Genomic DNA, 20,056 nt, shown 5'->3' on the forward strand with positions numbered 1-20,056 from the left:
GCTGTCCATATCAATTCTCTGTTCTGGTTTCCGGTCATTACAATTGGAAACCTTACTTCCCAGGGAAGGGGAAGGGGAGCCAGTAGGGGTACCCGAAAGTAAGATTCTCCGGGAAGGGAAGAGGATGGGGCGCAGCGCATCAGCTCTGGCTTCACGCGTCCCGCGTGCTCTCTCCTGCCGCCTGGACGCCTAGGTCCACCCCTCCGGATCTGGGGGCCTTTCTAAGCAACTTTCTCTTGGGATGGCCACCCGCGGAGAGACACACGGTGCTGACCCTGGCGCTCCCACCTCGCGTGGGCGCTGCTGAGCCCGGAGCCGTTCCGGGGGTTGGCGGGGGGGACGACTCTGCCTGGCACCGGCCCAGGACGGCGCGGGGGCCTGGCCGGGCGGAGGGCGGCTGCGCCGAGCGAGCGCAGCCCTCTCGCGCCGCCACCGCCGCGGCCCCCGCAGCGGTCACGGAGCGCCCCGGGGAGCGCCCCCGCCCCTCGCGCCGGCCTCGCGCGGCCCTTTCTTCTCTCACGCGTTCCAACACGCGTCACAGGCGGCACACCCAACAGTGAGCGCTTTGCTTGGGGCCCCTTTGGCAGCTAACGGAAACCTCTCGGGGCCACTGACTCCATTTGAAGGCCCCAGCCGTGCAGAATCGCGCCTCATGGGCGGTTACCTGAGCTGGCCTCGCCCTCGCCCCCGCCCCCTGTCCCCTGTTTTGCGTGGCGGGGACCTGCCGGGGAGACCCCAGCGCCTCGGGTCAGCGCATCCTGGCCGCCGAGCTCCTCTGGCTTGCCGGGTTCACTCCGGGGCCCCAGCCCTGGACCTGTCCCGCAGGCTGTCGTACCAGGATCCGGTGGCTTCACCCCATCGTCGTCGGCGCCGCCGGCGGTTCGTTGTAGTCCACCGGCCGCAATATCCAATCCAGCAGGCTTGGTTCTTGCTTCTGGGGGCCTTTTCCTCGGTGCCCCGGAGCGGCCGTCAGAAGCCAGGGCTCTACACGTGCATCTCCAGCATGTTCCGCACCTCGGTGCTCCTGAAGATGGCATCTGCCAAGGGCAAGCTGAAGATACGTGTGGCTCTGAAGCAGACGGTCATCTGCATGTGGTCGTCACTGTCTCTCCACCTCCCAAACCTTTGTGTAAAGGAGACCCCAGAGATGGGTCTTGAAGAGAGTGGCCCACTGAGAGCCAAGACAGAGGAGGAACTGCCGGCCCTGGCTGAGGGCAGGAAAGGGCAAGCAAAGCGAAAGGAAGGGCACCCAGTCCCCGAAAGTCAGGACGAGCAGAGACGGGGCTCGGACGGCAGTGCGCACGCGCAGTCCGCGTTTCAGCGCCTGGTGGTCAACGGGGTTCTCGCTTCCTTTGTGCCCAGGCCTGGGCCTCTGAAGAGACACTTTTGTTCCAAGAGCCCGGGAGATGTCCCGGTTAGGAAATCCCAGACCCACTTTCTGAGCTCATGCAGCAAACGGAATGCCATCACCAGTTCGTACAGCTCCACCAGGGGTTTTCCACCGCTGCAGAGGGGCGGTCCGCGCGCTGCCGGGCTCTTGGGCCCGGCCGCCTCGCACCTCCACGCGCCCGCCGAGACAGCCGGCAAGGACCACCATCAGCCTAGCCCTTCGTCCTCAGTGGACCCGCAAAGGAAGATCGAGCCTGAAAAGGCTGCCGATGCCCCCTCAGGGAAGACGCAAAGCTTGAACCGTTCACAACCATCTGACGGCGGTTTTAGGCCCCGGAAGCGGAAGATCCCTCTGCTGCTACCCTCGAGGCGAAACGACCCACTGATCCTGCCCCCAGCCCCCCAGCCAGGTTATCGAGTCACTGCTGAAGACCTTGACCGAGAGAAGAGAGCTGCGATCCAGTGGATCAACAAAGTCCTGGAAGGGTAAGCCCGAGGCCATCGCAGACTCCTCTCCGCCTTCCGCCCCTCAACCCGCTGCCCCCAGCGCGCACGCGCAGCTGCAGGGTCTCTGGGAGACCAGCGCTCGGCAGGCCGGCCCGGTGACCTTCCTGTAGCTGGCTGGGCCGCTGTCTCCATGGGCTGCCTTGTTATTTTCTCTGTCTTGCTCCACCTGGCTGTAAAAAAAATGGTTCCCTTTTCCTGGGCCTCCAGGCTCTGTTCCCCAGTACTCTGCTGCTCAGAGGAGCATTAAAGGAGACCGTCAGACTCCAGCTTTGCTCTTGAGGGAGCCCAGGGTGCTGTTCCTGTGGTTGCAGCCCACTCCCCAGCCCCATCAAGTCAGTTCTCCCCAGAGACAATGGCCCATCCCCATCGTCCTTCGGCCAGATGTGCCGCTAGGATTTGGGCGGCTGGAGGTCATCTGTCGGGCCCACCCCTGTGGTCAGGATCCCTGCGACAGAACAGGGAAGCTTTGGACCAGTTTTCCTGCAGGGAGGAGCAGGCAGGACACTTGCTGCTGCTGCAGCTGTCTCTCTCTATCGTTCCCTTTTCTTAATTGGGCCCTGGTCCATCTTTATGAGAATCTGTGTATTCTTTCTGTCTCTCAACATTTGGTTCCACATGAACACTCAGTAGATGAACAGTCATGTATGTCACATACATAGTCATTTATATTTAAATGCCATAGATTCATGTACAAAGTCATGTATTATGTAAATTTATTGTGTGTATATTATATGTATAATGTACACAGTAAGAATACACAGTACATATATATGATATATTGTATATTTATATATTATGTATATACATGTATGTAAAATATATTATAATTAGTATATATAATACTTTATAATAATATAATACAAAATATATGTAATATGTATATATTTCATTCACATATGTAATACATGCAATATATATAATGCACGTTCACATTACATATATGTTTACCATATGTACATGTTAAATATATTATGTATAGAATATATAATATGTATTATATGACATATAATAATATATATTGAAAAATATGTATGACTTTTTGCTAATTTATCAGACATTCCTGTCTTTGCTTTTTGAATTCACACTGGAGAAAGAATTGACTTGTATGAGTGGCCATACTTAACTCATGCTTTAGGTTTTCTGTGGCCCAACTGGGAAGGTTGGGACCACTTGACGCCTCTGATTTCTGTGTTTTGCAGAGGCGCCGCCTTTTCCCTCTCTGCCTAGTGTATGTTAGAAAATGACTCATGACAACTTTAGTCTAAAAGTTTTTTAAATGTGACACCATTTCAGTCTTACAGGATAATTACAAAAATAGTACAGAGAATCGCCCCCTCCCCCCATCTAGGCTTTATCAAGCTTCTTCTAATGTTGGCATCTTACAGGTCAGTTATTGAAACCAGGAAATTAACACTGGTGCAAAGCTATTAGCTGCACTTCAGACTTGAATTGGATTTCCCTAGTTTTTTTCCAGTAGAATTTTCTCTCTATACCAGTATCAGTCCAGAATCCCACATTTTATTCAGTTGTCATGTCTCCTTAGTCTCCTCCGGATTGTGGTTGTTCCTCCATGTTGGTATCTTCTGTGACCTTGATACATCCGAGGAGTACCAGTTAGGTATTTTGTAGAATTGTCCTTAATTTGGATATGTATGCCGTTTTCTCAGTGAGTACACTGAGGTTATGGATTTTTAAGAAGAATCCCACCGAGGGCAACCTACCCTTCTCAGCACAGGAGAAGTGTTAATCTTGATCACCTGAGTAAGGTGGTATCTGCCAGGGTTCTCCACTAAATGGTTATTATTTCTGCCTATGTAATACATATTTAAGTGGGTCATACTTTGATGCTACGCAAAAATCTTGTTTAACCTTAAACTTTCACCACTGATTTTGATGTGATCAGTGGGTCTTGCCTACAGCAATTATTTTTGTGGTGTTCTCATGGTGATTTTCTACCTCTCTTGTTTCATCTACATTTAATTAGAATTCTTCTCTAAGGAAGAGTTCTCTACATATATTTATTTAATCATTTATATACCTGCATGGACTCATCAATATTTATTTTATTATTTGGGCTATTGCCTACTATTATTACTGTTAATTTTGTTGCTCAAATTGTTCCAGATTTGACCATTGTGTGCTCTTCCAGGTTAGCTCCTGAGTCCTTCCAACATGCCTGCATTTCCCTCTTACCTTTTCCCAAGGATTTCTTTACTTTTTAGCCTCAGAAGATGCTCCAGGACTATCTTGTTATTTTGTCTGCCCAGTTCCAGAGTCAACTACTTCTCCAAGGAGCTTTGATTCCTGCTATTGGACAAAGGAATTAAAAAACAAACAAACAAAATCTGAGCATTCAGGTGTGTTCATGGCTACTAGAGAATCTCTGCTTCTAGGTCCTCTCAGCAGACAGAACTGGAAATAATGTTCCCATTTATACAGCCTTACCTATTTTGTATTTCTCTGTGCTTGTGTGTGTGTGTATGTGTATGAGTTCACACCGGTACCCCAGACTCTAATGCAGAACCATTTTCAGTTTTCTAATATAAGCGTGTATTGCGATGTATACCTCTCTCAGGATTGCTTTAGCTGTATCCTACAAATCGTGCTACGATGTTCTTTCATTTTCATTCAGGTCTGTGTAGACTTTATTGTCTATAGGACTTCATTTTTGATTCACAAGTTATTTAGAACTATGCTGTCTAATTTTCAGGTATTTTGAAATTTTTCTTGCTGCCTGTCTGTAATTGATTTCCAGTTTTATTCTAGTATGGTCAGAGAACATATTTTGTATGATTCCAATTCTTTTAAATTTGTTAAGGTTGTTTTCTGACCCAGGATAAAGACTATCTCAGTAAATGTTCTATGAGTGCTGAAAAGAACATGTATTCTGCTGTTATTGGAGTGATATATAAATGTCAATTAAATTATTTTTGTTGATAGCATTACTTTGTTTCTTCTTCACTGGCTCTTGGTGTGAGGAATGATTTTCTGTTGTATCCTTGGTATTTTGGGTATTTAGAGACCCCTATTTCAATCTTCTATTTAGCAGGCAATTTTGCTGTTTAGGTTTAGCTTAAAAATAAGTTGACCTGTTTTTGTGAACTTGACAGTTCAGCTTCCAGAGCCCAGCAGTGCTGTCCTGGTCTGCGTCATTCTTCTGCGGGCTCTGTCAGCTCCTGCTGGTGCTGTTTGTGGGGATGTAAAGTGTTCCCTGGGCTGCCTAGGGCTCCCGGGCCACCTCCCACTGAGCAAGGGAGTCAGAGGCTACTGTTCCTGGGTCTTCTCACGCCACAGGTGGAGGTCCGGGAGGCCAGGGCTTTGCTGCTGCTGCTGCTGTGGGTGCTCGGGGCTGCTTGCTGGCGACTCAGTCATGGGCTGTGGGTTGGGGCGCACCGCTCAGTCTTTTGGGCTTCTCCTTTCTTCTTCTGTGGCCAGGGAGAGCCAGCTTTTTCTGTTTTCTGTTTTTTTAATTTTTCTTCTTTCTTTTTTTTTTAGATACCTGTTGATGATTCCAGGTTTCTGACCTCCCTGACACCAAGTCCCCAGTATATGAGAGATTAAAAAAAAACCAGGAGGCTAACACATCATATGTTATTCCCCAAGTCCTGAGGTCCCTAGTCAGTCTGCTTTCTTCTTTCCAGCATTTAGAGTTCTTTTTATTGTTGCCTGTGTAATCATTTTCCAAGGAATTTGGCTTCATTAGAAGGGAGAAGCAGGGAAGAGGAAGTCAACACCATCTATTACGGAGCTGGTGTCTCTGACATCGCTTCTGGAGGAGGGGATTTGATGACCTCTTTGCCCTGCCGTGCTGAAAGCCCCATCCAAAAATCAGTTTGATTATACATTTTCTAACAAAGTTTTATTTCTTTAGTTGCACATGTATTTTATTTATTGCACACGAACGTTCTCCTCTTCATGGTCATAGCACAGTCCAAATACCCATCACCTATTCTCACGTTTTTTTTTATTGTTATTTAGACATTTGTGTTTTTAAAATGGGTAAGAAAGTTAATTATATTATATAATTAACATTTTGGGATCATTTTTCTTGTGTTCCTGGTTTTTCTCCAGGTCTGCCTTTGTTCTTGCTAAAATTATTCTTTATTAGCTCCTTTAGTGAAGCTGTATGGGAGTAAGTGCTCATTCATTTTTATCTTCAGTGATGTTTTTAGCACTTACTTTTGAAATAGAATATGGATAGGTATGAAGTTTTTGAATTAATACGTAAATCTCCTTACCACCTTGATATTAGGGCGTGGTTATCTGAAGACACTTAAGTTTTATTTTCATAGGTAAGATTTTGTGTTCTGGTTTCAGGGTCAGTCATTCACATGTGGACTCTTGTAGACCCCAGTACGTGTCTTCGGTAAGTTATCGACCCTCTGTTTACTTACAGATATAATGGGGATAGTCGTATATGAGAGTTAAACACAGAGGACATATAAAGTCCTCTATGATGTCAAATGCTTTGAATTTATTAGCCCTTTGATTCTTCTTCACCATTATTTTTGTTTTTGTTTTACAGATGATTGAGCTAAGACCCTGAACAATGACTTGAGACTGGTGACATCATGACGCATCTGCGCAGGAGCTGACCTTCACACACGGTGCCTAGGCTGCACTCTGTGCATGTAGTACAATATCTCATTCCATGTAGGGTCATTTTGATACTTGCATAAGATAATCATCTAATGTGCTAACTGCAGTGTCTGAGTTAAGTGTTTGGTGCGCGTGACCTCCTACTGTGACTGCTCCCCCCCCCTCTGTGGACCACGTATGTGGCCCACACAACCCTGAAGAGAACTCCCCTGCTTCCCTTGGCCATCGTGAGAACATTCATGTGTCAGCTGTGGTGCTGGCTCAGGACGCTCCTCAATTCTTCATTTCTCAAAGAGCCACAGGCAGCGTCAGTTTCCATGCAAAGCTCAGGGGAAGCGCCCCTTCCTCCTTCTGGAACACTCTCTGTGTCATGCCACTGAGGCATCTGTGTTTGTGTCTGAGCATCATAAAACCTGTCTTCAGTGGCACCACCAACTTCAACCTCTGATCCCCGTCTCTACATGAGTGCTCAAGTCAGGGATGTGGCACCAGGTCAAGGACACGTGCCAGTCCACTGTCCTGCACACATTCTCCTCCATCTCTCCTGCCTCTTTTTCCCCACAAATTTCACCCGTCTTCCCATCCCACTGCCGCACTTCCAGCCACTCATCTTCTCTATTGCCAGCTTTATCAAATCAATTTAGTTTCCTGCTCTAGAATAGTGGGAGCCACAGGGCAGAGCTCCAACTGCTGAAGAGAACAAGGGACCTGAGACCTGACTAGAGGTAGGTCCTAAAAGAGGAGGCGAAGGCTGAGGCACGATGTGCCACTAACACTGGAGTAGAGGGCTCTGTTGAGATCAGTGCCCGAGGAGGACTAGACTGTTCTAGATTGGGACAAGGAGAGATCTGGTGAGGGGAGAGTCTAGTGTTAGGCAGAGAGAAAAATGACCCCATCTAAACCATCCGCTATGCACCCCTTCACAAGTATGGAGGAGGAGTCCCCAAAGCTGCCCGTCCTGGGCTAGAGCCACTCACTGTTGCTGAAACACAGCCTTCGTACCTCTCCTTACCAAATAGAAACTTGAGGACAGAGTTTTGGATGAAGTAGAAGAGGCAGCTTTATTTGTTTGCCAGGGAAAGGAGGTCACAGTAAGTTAATGCCTCTAAGACTGTGAGCCTGCTGGGGAGAGAAAGCAGGGGGTCTTACTATAAAAGTTCAAGAATTCAAGGGGTGGGGCTAGTTTCCATAGAGATTGCACACAAGGTAACAAATTGTTGCAAAGTTATTATTGTTTTTGCAGATGCAGGGGTCCCCTCCCCTCTACTGGGTCTGAAGTTCACCTCCTGCTTTGGGACTCTCTTAATAGTCTTGTACCTAGAACAAAGGATGCATAGGAAGGGGCTCCGTGGAAAAGGGCTCTAGAGGAAAACGTGTGCAGCTTAAAGTCAGGCTGATAAATACTCTTAGCCTTGTAAGTAGTCTGAGGCCTGGGATCTCCTGCTACAGGCTGAGGCCTGAAGCTAGGACAACATGATAGGAGGAAACCACAAGGGGCCAAGAGAAGGGGAATGAGGTCAAAAGAAGGGCAATGAGCATGATCCCTGCACACAGCACCAGGAGAGGGTTAGATGGACCACCCAAGCCTCCCAACTCTCCGGCCCAACCCTGGTCAGCAAAAGTGTAAGAAAAACTGTTTAAACCATTATACAGCTAAGCAGTTACAAACACCATTACAGGTATCAGAGGGTCATCAGTGATGACAGGAGGGTCCTGCTTGGTTAAATCACTGTGGAATGACAGACACCAGATAGGCAAAATATGACCCTTGCTGCTTAGTTGGTCTTCATGTTTTACAAAAATGGGATTATAAAATATGCGTCTCCACACATCTTATTCTTCTTCTTTAACAACACAGCTGAGCTTTGTACATGAATCAGTCGATAGGGATCTAGCACGTTCCTTTTTTTTTGCTTTTTAAAAATTTTTTTAACATTTTTTTATTGATTTATAATCATTTTACAATGTTGTGTCAAATTCCAGTGTAGAGCACAATTTTTCAGTTATACATGAACATACATATATGCATTGTCACATTTTTTTCTAGCACGTTCCTTTTAAGAGTCTAATCCCAATACTCACCTAATGCTAACCAACCTAAACCATAACCCTAAGGGCTTATATCTAAGGCCCTAACCATGAGGCTCTACCCCAACCCTAACTCCAGTCTTAACACTAGCGTCCTCACTAGAACCCTAATCCCCAGGCCATAATCCTGTGAACCCTAATGCTGATTCTCAGGCCCTAAACCCTGTGGAGATAAACTGAAATGTACTCAGCCCCTCACTACTGAGGAGCACCAGGAAAAATTCTGCAATAACATCTTTATAAGTGATCTTCACTTAGTGATCATTTTCTCAGAATGGAAAACCAGGAATGTGGTGATTGGGTCTAGGGATAGATGTATTTTCATGCTTTTGAACATTGCCAAATTGTTTTCCAAAAGTTTCCTCCTGGGAATGTGTAAGAGGACCAGTTTTCTTGCATCACCACCCAAAATAGTGTGTATCACCTCAGACTTCTTCCCATTTGAAGTAATCATTTAAATGGCTTCAGGGATGGGAGTAGGGGACAGTGCCACGCATTCATTCCTAAATCTTAAGGGCTTGGAGCACCCAGGAACCCCTCCCAAGATCCACATCTGTAGAGAGAAAGGGGACTTGGGAAGAGGTGGCTTCTTCACCCACCACAGTAGCCTTTTGAGAGGGTCCTTGTGGGCCATCCCCCTGGGAGTGAGGCCCTAGGGGGAGTCAGACCAAGACAGGCTGTTGGCGCTTCGCAGGGTGAGGAGAAGGGCAGCCTCCCAGTGATGCCCTGGAGCAGGACGCGGACTCCTAGCTCTCACGGATTTATGCCCTGGGACCTCCATCTGAGGTCCAACATTCTGGAGTCCGGAGGGACCCTGACAAGAGGGGTCAGCTCAGGAGGTGCTGAGGATAGGGGCTGCTTCTCTTCTTTTAAAAAATTATTTATTATTTTAAATGAAGATACTGGGGGTTGAACCCAGGGTCTCATGCAGGCTAAGTGTGCTCTACCCCTGAGCTATACCCGTCCCTCCCCCACCCCCACGCAGGGGCTTCTTCACTGAGTTGGCCACCACAGACATTAAAACTGGAGCATACCTGTTTCTTTAGGGGTGGGAAATCCAAGACAGAAGGGGGAGAATTTGGCAAAAAAGGGAGAAAGAATGGGCCAGACAGAAACCAAAGGGAGTGTGAGGATGGGGAAATTTTCCTCTTGCCCCTTTTGGGTTCTTTTGACTAGTATAATAATTAAATTAAAAAAAATAATTAAATTGACATGAGACAGATTAATAGGGGAAAAACAATTTAATTCATATGCACAGAGGTCTCATAGAAGTGGACCTCCTCCCCACCACTAAAGGACCAGAACAGGCTGTTTATGCATCATTTTTAGACAATTTGGGAAGATTTAACAAAACAAAGGGGCTTGTGCTTGGGGTAGCCGACTAATGAAGAAGTTACAAAGTTTGTTTATACATCTTTCTTAGTCTTGAATTCCTTGACTCTGGTGATAAGGATGTTTTTAATCCTCCTAGTACAGGGTGGATACCTTCACATGGGCAATTTATTTCCTGTTTTTAGGCGGAAAGAGGAGGGTTAGACTGTTTTTTTCTAAAAATCCCCCTTAGTCCTCAACCCTAACATGTAAAAGAGCTAATAACTGAGCCCAAACCTGACACCAAACTCCAAACCTGAACCCCGAACTTGAACTTTGAACTCTTAAGCCCCTAAGTCTTAACAGTAACCCTAACCTCAGTCCCAACCCCCTGTGCCCAGCAAGAGCTCTAATCCAGTCCTCAAACCCTGTTCCAATCCTGAGTCCAAGCCCTGAGCCTTGACCTCTGACCTTAGCCCCTAGCTCTTAACCCTGAATCTTCAGCCCTTGTCCAATCCTGAGACCTGAGGCTGAACCAAAACCAGAACCCGGAAACCACACCAGAAACCAGAAACTAGAAATCCTAACCCAAACTGTTAACAAATCATAATTATAAATCATAACCAGAGCCAAAACCCCGTAACCCTAACCCAGCCCCAGCACCAGCCTCAGCCTTAGCCCTAACCCTCTAGGCAACTGACACCAACCCCAGTCTAATCAAATCACACAAACACACGTTAAAGAAAGAAACCCACAGACCAGCGTCCCTTCTGCATGCAGTATGAGTATCCTCCACAAAATAATAGCAACCTGAAGCCAAAAGCACATTCAAAGGACGATGCACTGCAAGCAGCGTCTCCGCAGCTGAGCTCCAGGCTGTCCAACATGTTAAAGTCGGGCAGCTTAATACACCCCAGTGACTGTGACGTAAAAACACGTGGCTACGTCAAATGATGCAGGAAAAACTTTAAACAGTTCTATTCCATGATATAAACACTCAAGAAGTAAGAGTAAAAGGAAATGTGTTCAGTATGATCGAGCTTTATACAAAACCCACAGCAAACATCACACTTAGTGTTGAAGAACCAAAGGGTTACCCCTGAAATCGAGAATGAGGCCACGATGCTGGCTTTCCCCACTGCTATCGGCTCTGTACAGGCATCTCTACAAAAAGCAAGAAGGACAGAAGGGACATGCAACCACCTGTGAAAGGGGAAAGCCGAAGTATTTCTATCAAAGACTCAGCTCACATCGTCTTACATGTAGACCCTCCTAAAGAATCAGCAAAAAATTACTTGAGCCACTAAACTCATTCAGCAAAACTACAGAGCAAAATATGAATAAACAAAAAAATTGATTTTATTTGTAGACAACAGCAATTAATAACTTGAAAAGGAATTCAAGAAAACAATTCCCTTTTAACTAATGTCAGCATTAATACAATTGTTTGCAACAGATTCAATGAGGATGCAAGGCTGGTACACTGAGAATTATAAAGCATTGCTAAGTAAAGAAATGCTGAGTGAATATGCAGACGTTCCATGGGGGTAGAAAGGCTTAATCTTGTTAAGACGGCAACAGTACGTAATGCAAGCTGCAGACTCGGTGTGGTTCCTGTGAAAAATCCCAAGGCCTTTGGGGAGAAACACACAAGCCTATCCTACTCTACGTGTGGAGTTACAGGGGACACCAAAGAGCCAAAACAACCCTGAAAAATAAAATCAAAGTCGGAGGCTCACACTTCCCACTTTCAAATCTTAGCACAAAGCAATAGTCAGTAAAACAATGTGAGGTTGGCCTAAATATATACTGATAGATCAATGGACTTGAATAGAGAGCCTGGAAATGGACCCGTCCACCTAGGATCAACTGATTTTTGACAACAGTGGCCAGCATTAAATTGGGGAAATGGTGCCGGGCAATTGGCTATCTACGTGCAAAGGAATGAAACTGGACCGTCGCACCACATACACAATTAACTCAAGATAGCTAAAAAGCTTCAATTTAAGAAGAGGCAAAATTACAGGCAGCCCTCCCTATCCGCAGGTTCCACACCTGCAGATTCAACCAACTTCAGGTAGAGAAAACAAAACAAAACAAAACAAAACCCACACACAACGACATAGTTCCATGAAGAAAAACTTGACTTTGTCCCTTGACAGCAACTCTTTAAATAACGTTTACACTTTCTTCACAGCTATTTACATATTATTCCCACTGTATCAAGTATTCAGGTACCTAGAGGTGATTTAAAGTATACAGGAAGACATGCTTAGATTATTTGCAAATACTATGCCATTTTATGTAAAAGAACCTACAGATGTGCATGTCCACAGGGTGTCCTGGCATCAATACCCCAAAGAAACGGAGAGACAGAGCAATGGGGCTAAATCATCGTGACCTTGGATTCAGCAATTTTCTTAGATCTGACACCAAAGCAGAAGCAACAAGAGAAAAAGGTAAATTGAATTTCCTCAAAATTAAAAACCTTTGTGCACCAAAGGTGCTACCCAGGAAGTAACAAGACAGCCCACAGAATGGAAGAAAACACTGGCACGTTACATATCTGGAGTGAGCCTTTATCCAGAATATATCGAGATTTACAATTTGCCCACAAAAAGACAAACAACCCAAGTTTTAAAATGGAAAAAGGACCTGAATAGACCTTTCTCCAGACAAGAGGTGCAGTCAAGAAGCACAGGAAAAGATGTTAAACATCATGAGTCGTCACGGAAATGCACGTTTACCCCACAACGCCACGCCCCCCACACGCTAGAATGCCTGCAGTCAAGAAAACTAAAAACAACGAATGCTGGCAACAACGTAGGGAAATTGAAACCCTTACATATTGCTTGTAGAAAGGAAAATGGTGCAGCCTATGTGTACAATTGTCATTTCCTCAAAAAGGTAAAAATACAGTTACCATAGGGTTCAAAAACTCCACTCCTAGATCTAGACTCCACAGCATTAAAACCAGATGTTCAAACAAAAAATGTCTGCATGAATATTCATAGCAGCACTGTTCACCATGGTCAAAAGGCAGAACAATTGAAATATCCGTCAAAGAGTGAACAGATAAACAGATGGACTACATCCACGAACTGCCATCTTATTCTGCGATCTAAAGGAATAAAGTAAATTGTGGAAAGCCACCATGGAAAACGGTACGGTGGCCACACAGCCCTGACACGCAGGGCCCTCAGTAGACACGTGTCGGTTTATACAGACTGGGGGCAGCAACCTGCCAGAGCCCAGTTGCAGCCTTTTGAGGGCTGGTGGGGCCCTCCCAGGACTTCCTTCCTCCCATCCAAGGGGGCAACATTAGGACAGCCCTTGACCTCTGACCATCCAGGCGGACATCTGTGTCCAGGCAGAGACAGCCAGCGCCACCCTTCCCAGGTGGGAGGGCAGATGGAAATCCATTGTGACCTCTGAGGCCCTGACACCCTTGGCTGAGGTGGAGTTGGATTTAAAACAGTCAGTGACCCGAACAGACATTTCATTCTTTGATCAGAGCTCAGGCCTGTGATGCAGACAAGCAATGGTCCAGTTCAACCAGTTTCCACCAGAGGGCTCTCTTGTCTGGGGTGTCACCTACTTATCGCTGCACACCTGTGGTCCTTCCAAACACACTTGGAAGAACATAGGGAAGCCTTTACTAAGGGCCGAATGCTAGTTTTGCAGAGTATCACAGAACTCAGACTAGTTCTTAGAACATCAGGCAAATTACTCATGCATACAGAGAACCAACCATGGAACGCATGGGCCCTGGATTCTTGCTGGAATACCTACGAGACAGACACTCCATGGCCATGATATACAATAAAAAGGCAAATTCGCACTTACCGTAGACTCATTGGAGGTCGCTGTGACCATCACGGAAGCGCAGTGACTGAACGTGCTGGAGGTCCCAGCCGCCTTCCCTCGCTCAGTGCCCTGCAGAGCTGCCCCATGTGAACTGTCCGTAGGTTCTCCTGCCTTCCGGCTTCCCGCTGACTCAGTCAGTAGGTACTCACTGCTCTGCTGGCCAAGGTGGGCTGCTGTGGTCCTTGCCCCGAGGTCCCAGCTCCTTCACAAAGCTTCCTCTCGGAGGTGGGGTCCTGGGGATGGCTCAGGCCCGGGGAGGTGGTGCACTTGCCTCGCTACTCACCTGCAGGACAGCATGGCCCTCGAGAGTCCTCACACTCCACTCTTACACCTGCGCCGGCAACGAGGGGGTTATTAACAACACCTCCCCGGCCCTGGGTTCTGAGTTTGGACGACACAGAATTGAGCTTCCTCCCACCCAACACTTGAGGAGCACATACGTTGTGAAGAAGCATCTTTGAGGTTTGGGGATTGCTTGTTACCACAGTGTAGCCAAGCCTGCCTGCCTGCTGCAGGCCGAGGGAGAGATGCAAAGAGCAGAGAAACACGTGAGTCTTGTCTTGAAGGCAACAGCGAGCACTGTGTGTTATCAGGGCGGATGAAGAACACATAACTGCAGGGCAAGGAAAATTGAGTCTCTTCAAGGAGACTTTAAGAGAAAGTTCCGATTTGGCTCATGGGGATTCCAATGTCTGGCTGAGCATTTGGGTCTGTGGCAGCCAAGCAAAACAATTAAAAGCCCTAAGTGGAGGCAATTGTGTCTAATATGCCAGGTTTTCATCCAAGGATGGACCGGAGGCTCTGCTCTGGGAGATTTCCGAGGGAGAGAGCCAGCCGATTCCTCCAATTAACACTCAGTGAGAGAGACTTAGAATTGTGACCCGGGCGAAGCTGTTTGCTTCCATTCTCCCCTCAGTGTCTTAGTAAACACCTTTCACCTTTTGTAGACCTAAAATTACTTAGTGATCCTTGTAATTCCCTTCTGTAGATGGAAGAGTCTAGTGACCAGTAGACCTGGGCCAATAGCAGTGTGCAGGCATGTGTGATCAGCGCGAAATGATTGCTACTCGCCAGAGCTTGTCACATACAGTTACTCTGCAGGACTGGCTGATACGCAGGGCTCGACCTCCTTGCCTGCTCTCTCCTCTCCCCTTTGGAACCCTTGGGGGTGATGAAGTGAGTCACAGGGACATGCTGGAACTTGTGGAGGGGAGGTGTGCGCCTTCACAGCCGGCAGGTGGACAGGCCACACCAGAGCATCCTCTCGCAGACCTAGGAAGAGAGAGGAGAGGGGGGCACCGTCTGTTGTACAGAAGACAGAAAACGAAAGTTCAACTACAGTTAATCTGACAATAGGTCTGGGGAACAGAAGGGCACAGACAGATATGAATATTTTTCCACTAAAAATATGCTAAACCTTGGAATAAATTAATTTCAATTTTTAAAAAAGTATTAAATGATTAATAATAAGAAGCAGAGAGCTCTACAGTAGAGACCGAAATAGATCTCACAAACAGGTTTCAGGCTTGGAGGAGTGTCTCTGGTTTTGGCTCATCTTCACGTGTTCCCTTTGTGTATATGACAGAAGAAGGATTTCACAGGTTAGCTTGTGAGAAGTAAATTGTCTAAGAGGTCTGGGATTCTACTGCTGGAAAAAGAAGTTTGTTGAGAAAAACTGAGGCTGTTATTGGAATGAAGCAGAACTTTCCTCAGTATCTACTTACTACCCTATCTGTATGCACAAAGGTTGCAGCTAGATTATTCATGAATGGGGCTCTGGCTGCTCCCACGAAGCAATGGGAAGAGAACAGACCGGTTTTTCTCCCCTTGGAACAAAAGTGACACTTACAAATACTCAGTCTTAGGTGAGATACTGCTTACTCATTTTCAAGAGCTTATTTTTTAAAAATACATATTGTTAAATTGTTTTTTTCAATTGAGTTATAGTCAGTTGACAATGTTGTGTCAATTTCCAGTGTAGAGCACAATTTTTCAGTTACACATGAGTATACATATATTCATTGCCACATTTTTTTTCACAAGATGCATGAGCTGCCACAAGATCTTGTATACATTTCCCTGTGCTATACAGTATAATCTTGTTTATCTATTCTATATATACCTGTCAGTATCTACAAATTTTGAACTTCCAGTCTGTCCCTTCCCACCCTCCTCCCCTCTGGCAACCACAAGTTTGTGTTCTATGTCTATGAGTCTGTTTCTGTTTTGTATTTATGTTCTTTTTTTTTTTTTTAGATTCCACATATGAGCGTTCTCATATGGTATTTTTCTTTCTTGTTGTTATATTATTTTGCCTTCAGTAAAACTGAACTTAGTTGCTTAAGGAATCTAAGAATGATTACGGTGTGATTTTGGAAACAAAACTAAATTTCAAATAATACCGGAGAGGTAACACTAAGAGGAAAGAGAAACTTATTATGTTATAAATCAAAAGTTTAAAGTTATAGATACTTGTTTTTCAAAGGAACAAAAAAATTGTCAGGGATAATGTTTGCTATAAAATAGTGTTTGCTAGAAATAGAAGCACCCAGGGCATGGCTGTATCAGACCTACGCTGGCTCTCCTCTCACTGAGATTAAAACAAGATATTCCACATACAGAAGATAACTAGAAGAAGAAAGAAATGGCCAGGCCTACAGGGGTTTCAGGGTCAGGCCTACGAGAAGTGGCTGTGTGCATTCAAGGTGAAGGCCACTGTAAGAAAAAGTGAAGACAAGGGTGTCTCTGTCCATCTCGCTTCTGCAGAATACAATGTTTCAGATTTGCTGCATTTTAATTGAAAGTTTATTATAATTTTTTTTTTTAAAGAGAAAAGAAAACTCACAGGGTTTGAAGTGACAAAGGCTGCCGTGTTCAAAAATCAGGGAAGAGGGGAAAAAAAGACAAAACTGAAACACTTGGTGGACTTGAAGCACCGCTCCCCCACCCCCACTCCCATCACCACCAGAAACAGAAGGAAAAGCTGTGATTACAAAGCACCATTATGTATGATGTGTGCCTGGGAAGAAATCACATAGAATTACGGGCTGCTGAAACTCTTCTTACATCTCTGACACTGAGGGTATCTAGTTAACAGATAAGTTTCCTGAGTTCCTATTTTCTTTTTGCCTTACTTAGTAAAGGTGGTCTTAGTGGTCCCAGAAGTGCTCAGCTGCACCGTTTCCAAGACATGATTTTCCTTTGTATTGATGTGGCTGGTTAGGGTTAGGGTTCGGGTTAGGGTTAGGGTCAGGGTCAGGGTTAGGGTTAGCTGGCGGTGGTGTCGCAGAACCTGCAGGTCACACACCTTTCAGGCAGAGAAATGCATGCAGTGGGTGGGGACAGCAGCCCTTGCTCCAGGACTTGGCTTGGCTCCGGTAACTGCTGTATGCCGGTCTTCCACCATCAGTCCTACCTCCAGGTCCAGCCTCCTCTGTTTCCAGTCCCTCTAGCCATACCTATGGAATAGTGGCTCCCAAATGTAATATGTCTTCTCATTCACTCTGGGCATTGACCTCTGACCCCAGATATCTTTCTGCTCTGTGAAAAATCCCTCCTTTACTCTTGAAGAGGCAGTCCATGTGTCCCCACCTCCGAGATGTCTGTCTGCCACCCCAGCATCTCCCACACCGTCAGGGCACTCACTGCACTTTTTCTCATCTGGTTCTTGCATCTGCAGACCTGACCCGCCTGAACGAGTCAGTGTCACAGGTGGGGGGCTGTACAGGAACACGCCAGGGGTGAGGGGTGACAGTAACCAGCTTGTGTGCTTGTGCACAGCTCAGCTCTAGATTTCTGCCTGCCACCCTCAAAGTGCTTGAAGTTTAAAATTCACAGGAAAATTTTCCTTACAAAGAGGAGAGTTGACTTGAGGAGGCCTTCGGGCACACAGACGCTTCTGTTAGTTCATTTCTATGTTCAGCGGCTGCTCAGATCCAGATCTGAACCACGATTCTGCCTTTGGCAGCTGTGTGGTCCTGGGAGCTGAGGTCCCGCCGTGAGTACCACGTGGCGTTGCCAGCCGTACTTGGTGAACAGCACTGAACACAAAGCACTTAGCGCTCTGGAACCCGGCACAGTGTAGGTCCTTGATGAGTATCAGCTGTGCGGATAAGATTAGGCTAAAAGGAGCTTTGAGGAGTAACGGGACTATCGCTGGAGTGAAGGGCGTAGGAGACCACTGGCAGCGTGCTTCTGTTGAAAGGCACATTTTGTCAGCGCTCCAGCGAGGCAAGAAGCATTGCCTGGAGACACTGAGGTCAGTCTTTGAAGAGAAACGGGTTCGATACTTTAAAATTACCTACATCATGATTTTTACGGGCCGTTGCACCTGGAAATTCTGAAGAAAGACGTCTTTGAGCGGGCTCAGGAGTGATGACTCACGTGTTTTGATCGAGGGCACGAAAGCCAGGAGCTCTTGTGCGGTTTGTGGATCTCAAGGCACCACGAGGCTGCGTCTGGAGCGCGTCTCCCTCCCCTGCAGGAGTCCAGCAAGCGCCTCCTTCCAGAGCAGATCCAGACAGCTGTTCCACACACTTGCTCAGACACAATAATCGTGTCCACTTAAGCAGTGGTTTTGCTGTAATACAGAATGATGTGATTTATTTATCCAAGTGTCACTTTTGGGGATATCTGGTCACATAGTTCATTTTCAAAATTTTCTCAAATTATCAGAGTCATAGCTATTGTCAGTGGCACCTAAGATGAGACTTTTTTTTAAAAGAAACATTTTGCAAGAGGAAAAAAATCACATTTCAAACTTCAGTGTCTCGTGTTATGCGCTAATAAATTAGAACTGAACAAGCTGCCCTTCCAGCCCTTATCGTAGCTAATAATCAAGGCTTCCTGCTTCAGATTTTAGGCTCGGCATGTGCTGGCTGGCTGCGGGCCACACCCCTCTACCTCTGCCTTGTGCCCACAGGCGATTGCAGAGCCTGGCGCAGTGTGGACTGCGGGTGGCGGATGTGAAGGCAGCGGCAGACCTGGTTCTGTCCTCCAGTTCTCACGTTAACGCCTGGATGTAGCACGGGTGCCTCCAACCTGAGGCCTAGGCGGTGTCTCCTTCTGGATGAGCACTTCGGCTCCCGAGAGCACGTTTTTAGTAATTCACACGTCTGCCAGCAAACACGTCTGGTGCAAAGGTTGGAAACCTCCTGGTGCTTCCTCTGTTGAATGCGTGACAGTATGTTTTAGCTTCCTTTCTGGAAAATCACCAGTTACACAGTCAACACCGTCAAGGACTTTTGTTTTTGTGGTTTGTGGCTTCGGAACGTAGTGTGTCCGCAAACGGAGGCAGGTGGTTGGGCAGCAGAAACATGGGTGTGGGTTTCAGCCCAAGGTGGCCGAGTCCCCTCGCTCCCTGGCCCACTGCCAAAGCGTACCATGCAGCTTCCTCAACACACCTTAACTTCTGAGAACATCCCTCCGCAGCCACGGGTGACAGATCGACAGTGGAGCCACCGTCAACAGGCTCCAGGAAATGGGATGTGATTCTTGGAAATGGCGGGTTAAGTTGGTGACGAGGCTGGTGGACAGAGGCAAGCTTGTGTGTTGAGTCAACACAACGTGTGTCTTTGGATTAAATATTAAACCACAGCGGGGGGGAGTGTAGAGAAGTGGCTACCATGGCTTAAATCCCAGGTTGCAGACATGGAAGAGACGCTGTTTCAATGTGAAGGAGTGCAGCCTGGGTTGAGGGGGCTGGGGACTGAGGGACGGACCACACTCCCCGTCCCTCACATCGGCACTGCCCCTGTTTCATCTATTTTCTAAGTAAAGATCCTCTTCAAAAAATGATTTAAGCAGCTCAGTCCAATTCCCTGTTTTGCAAAGGAAATACGACGAAGCCCGAGCGGCTCACTGCTTTGGGCACAGCCATCTAGCCTAGCATTAAATGAAGATCTCAGCCTTGGAACATGTTGTTTTTGAGCTCCCAGTTGTACTAACTCATTCCTCTAAGTGAGGTTTAAGTCCTTGCAATGGTGTCGAAATGGAACATATATGCATGTGTGTGCATGAACCCCCCCCATGCTGCTTTCAACATATAAAAGGTTTTATGCAAAAGGATGAATTCGAAAATTTAATCAGGTTTCTCACGGGACTGGATAAGGTAATTAGCAGAGAGTCTCCTGAGAAAGATGTAGGGGTGTTTGACGGAAAGCTTTGGGAAAATCCAGGAGTCAGGATGCAAAGTAAAGGCGCCTCCAATAAGCTCTTGAATGATTCCTTAATTGTGTAGTGAAGCTAATAGATTTTTTCTCGCTTCACAGCCCCAGGTCAGTTGTATCACTAAATG

General features: G+C 46.6%; 1 protein-coding gene across 1 annotated transcript; it reads left to right on the plus strand.

Annotated features, from left to right (window-relative positions):
• The first annotated feature begins 652 nt into the window (after positions 1-652).
• Positions 653-1,956, plus strand: LOC105100641 (nuclear envelope pore membrane protein POM 121). The gene has a single exon (XM_031438014.2). It carries the CDS (start codon positions 653-655, stop codon positions 1,877-1,879), a length of 1,227 nt encoding a protein of 408 aa, XP_031293874.2. The 3' UTR covers positions 1,880-1,956.
• The last annotated feature ends 18,100 nt before the right edge of the window (positions 1,957-20,056 follow it).

This window comes from Camelus dromedarius, chromosome 27 (genome assembly GCF_036321535.1).
Source record: "Camelus dromedarius isolate mCamDro1 chromosome 27, mCamDro1.pat, whole genome shotgun sequence".
In the NCBI taxonomy this organism is placed as follows: Eukaryota; Metazoa; Chordata; class Mammalia; order Artiodactyla; family Camelidae; genus Camelus; species Camelus dromedarius.